Below are 4280 nucleotides of genomic sequence, written 5' to 3'. Positions count from 1 at the left end.
CAATCTGATAATCAGACCACGAAATGAAGACCCCAGTAAATGAACAAGCATCAAGTCAACTAGCATCAGAAGAAGAAACAGTAAGGGAATTAGCATCACGGGGACTACCACCACAGGAACGAGCAGAATGGGAACTAACATCTCACGAACTAGAAGCCAAAGTCCAAGAACCAAGAATTCAAGTAAATAGATTTCAAGCAGAGATGCATCCAGGAATAATCAAACAATTATCAAATGTCCCAGAGGTAACGGGACAATTAGAAGGACGATATATATTACAGGAACAAAGAGCACCAACAGATGGTACGGAAGGGCTGTTAGGTAAAATGCAAGGTTTTTTTACTGAAACTTTASGACAAGTAGAACCAGCTCCTATTCTTGGTGTATCTGGTGGAATGGGTGCCATATTTTTACTTTTTAGGGTATTAAAAATTTTAAAAATATACGCATATGTTTATAATACATTTAAATAAAATTTCCCATTATCATAAAATTGGGTGTTAAATTCACCAAATTTCCTTCTTAATTTTAGTATACTCCAGTTGGATCCTTCTTTGGAGGAAGAAGAAGACGAATTCATCAAATTCCTAGTAGCTTTAGAGGATTTCCCCCAGGAGATTTCGCAAATTTTCAGGAATATGATGGTGGGTCTATTGGATATAGTCCARTGGGTATATCTCCTTTCGCGGAATAGCTCATGTTGCGTTATTTATTCATAAATTATAAGTTTATTTAAAATATCATCAAAATAAGAAACAATATAAAAAATATAACTCTATTTAATGAAATCAAATTTATCTATGAAGTACACACGGAATAAAAAGTATAACTGAATTTTATATTATTCATTACATAATTTATTCATAATGCATCATTTATGCTGATATATTATTACATAAGTTATGCAATAATATATATTAATTAGGCCAAAACAAAAACTATTATAAACATGCATCAAGATATTTTTGCACAAAAAATTCATTCCAAAAATGTGAAATGTTATATAAAAAAACAGATAACATTTATAATATTATGATACACATTTTATAAGTAAAAACGTATAGATAAATATATTTATGCTTGAAATATATAATTATTTAAAATTTCTTATCATAATGTAAAATAAAAAAATAATTATCAATATTTCTCATAATGTTTATCATAAAAAATAATTGTACAAAAAATAATCATAATAAGTTGTAATAAAGAACTTGCACATAAAACTTAATTTAAAAAATATATATACTTACATAATGTATAATAGTGTTCTTTTATTACTTGAAAGGAAATAATTATTAATATTATTATATAATATGAAAACTGAATATAAATAAATTTATATAATATTTCATTTATTTATCTTACGTTTTTTATAAATAAGAGCTAAATTTTATTGCGTTATTTTATTTAAATTATATATATATTTTTCCTTGAATCATCTTTATATATTACATAATTATTATACTACACATAAACTATAACATAACAGATAAATGACTAATAATTGCTAATTCTTATGATATATCAAAATTAGAAACAATAACTACAACATATAATTTTCATAATATTATTATCATAAAAATATATTTATAATTACTTTCAATCTTATTTTTAATAACATTCACAAAAATTACTGTATCACAGATTGAATACCTCCTTAATTTTTATTCTCATTTCCAATAAATTACTTATCCCATTTGTGAGACTAATAATAACTTCACATATAAGTTATATATACATTATTTAATACATGTCTAACATTAATAAATTATATAGATATGTGAATATGCATAATAGTTACACCCCGAATGATAGAGTCATTGTTATTAATGATCTATCTATAATTTTATTTAATATGAAAAATAAAAATATGTTTCGATAGCTCAAATTTAGCTATATTAATATATTAGTATTTGGTAAATTTGATGCATTACTTTTACATATTTTGCCATTTCCTTAATATAACTGCATATTTTAAAATATTTAGAACATTTTTTTTACATATTTTTGTTCATTACCTACTATATATAGGTTATTATTTTTATAAATAAAATTCATTATAATATCATATAAATTGTTTATTCTGCTCTATCTTACAACATCAAATATTTTCGACTAAATGGCAGTATTTAGGTTGGTATTTTTATAAGATATCTCAATATCTTCATTTGATTTCATATCAATATAAATTTAACTATATAAATCATTTTAATGAAAATGATACAAATTTATTATGAGAAATGATATATTTCCGATAAATGCCATGGTTATAGTAATTTTAAATGTAACCAGAGTTTCGTGAAATGCAGTAATCCATATATATAAATACATAATAAAGTAACATCATTTATATAATGATGTACTGTAGGGTCTTGTAATAAATGAAAATAAATAAAAGACAAATCAATTTGACAATTCAGATAACATAAATGAATTCATAATTTCGAAAACATTATTACTATTAAAAGATCTGAGTATATGGGAATTATTACGAATATATTATATTGTATATCACCATATTTATAGTTGCACCATAATTATTTTTTCAAATTTGGGGGTTATCATATATATATATTCTTTTTTTTCATTTTGCGTCGATTAAATAATAATGACTATAATTAGTAATACTTATGAGCAAATGGAAAAATATAGAAATGTTTTAAATCACTTCGTCTAATTTAATTTAGAAATAGGTAACACCCAATATGAGCTGCATACATACAAACATAGTAATCCATATATGTACATTTATATTTAGAAATATATAAATAAGGCTATTATTAGTAATGGATAATAATAATATTATATGTTACATGATATGTAATGTGCTAATGACAACAAACGCAATGCCATAAATGCGCTACGTCCGTTAGATATCAATATACTATATAACATGTAAAGGTATAAAAAATAACCACAAAATTGCTATAATGTTTTTGTTAATTCTTTAATGTACCAAAAATAAAATAATATATAAAGAAGTGCTTTGTTAAGGATATATTAAAACTGTATAATATATAAAAAGTGTTTAAAAGAATAGATCACTTGTTAAGCATATATTCTACAGAAAATAAAACACCTTAAATTAAATCTTACATAAAATTGAACGATTACATGGTTATTAGTCCTTAAAATGTAATAAAGCTATCCTAGTTAAAAAGTATAGCACACAATAGTATAAGCATGAACACTCAAATAATTTGGAGCGTAAATAATAAAATGAAAAATTCATACAAATCATTTTTTATGGTTTATTTGTAAAATTATTTAGTATTAATAATTTAAAAAATAATAAATTTAGAATTATCTGCAATAAGTATCATACATTAAATGTTAATCCCTAAAATATCCTAAATTTATTTCAAAGATATCCAAATATTCTTTAACAATATAATAAATGAACTAATATAAAAAGAATTATCATGTAAATATAAATTAAAAAAATATTAACAAATATTATTAAATAGTTACAATGTATGTACCCTTTACATAAATAATAAAATTTACACTAAAATATTATTATGTAAAAATAGTTCCGTATTTTTCATAAATAAAAAAAATATATTTACGCTAATTATATTAAAAAAAATAATACAAAAGGGATTAAATAGATAGTAGATATCATACATGAACTTTTTGAGCATGTTATATATTTATTTATAATGATAATAGCAATTGCTCAAATTATTAGTGTTTATAAATTCGATTATATTTTATAAAAAATGTTATTTTACAACTGCACAAACATATATATTCTTAACAATAATTATGATAAATGTGTAGATGCTAAGAATATTAACAAATAATTTACCAATATGTTACTAAAAGAGTTAATATTAATAGATAAAAAATATTTATCATTATATTCACATTTTAATGTTAAGATGATAGTTTTCAAATTTTTAAATTAATAATTATAGATATTTATAAAAATAAAATATAATGTATATATTTTTTCTTCACAAGCTATTTTATTTTTTTTATTCGTTTCGTTTTTTTATAATTTTCTGTGTAAATTATACAAAATAGTTGAATAAAAATTTGATTAATTTTTTTATTAGGGTGGAGAGATTATCCTTAAAAAATTAATACAATAATTCTTTTCCCATATTACTTGTAGAATACCATATATTATACAACTTATAAAAAGAAAACACTTTTTAACATTAATTGATGATATATTTTTTCGGATTTATTAATTCATTCATCATGTTAGTTTATCCTCTCATTGACTTTAAATAATTCATATGATGTTTTTTCTATTTATATTTTTATACTGT

General features: G+C 21.7%; 1 protein-coding gene across 1 annotated transcript; it reads left to right on the top strand.

The window, feature by feature from the left end:
* Positions 1-23: 23 nt before the first annotated feature.
* On the top strand, positions 24-1261 carry PVX_030690 (variable surface protein Vir6, putative; the record flags this gene model as incomplete). Its single annotated transcript, XM_001612444.1, has 2 exons — positions 24-422; positions 533-1261. Coding segments are annotated over 2 exons (561 nt in total), but the record flags the coding sequence as incomplete, so codon positions are not given.
* Positions 1262-4280: the final 3019 nt, after the last annotated feature.

Source organism: Plasmodium vivax, genomic scaffold (assembly GCF_000002415.2).
Source record: "Plasmodium vivax scf_4213 genomic scaffold, whole genome shotgun sequence".
NCBI lineage: Eukaryota > Apicomplexa > Aconoidasida > Haemosporida > Plasmodiidae > Plasmodium > Plasmodium vivax.
Note: the sequence above shows the minus strand (reverse complement) of the source record. Positions and strands in the feature narration are given on the sequence as shown.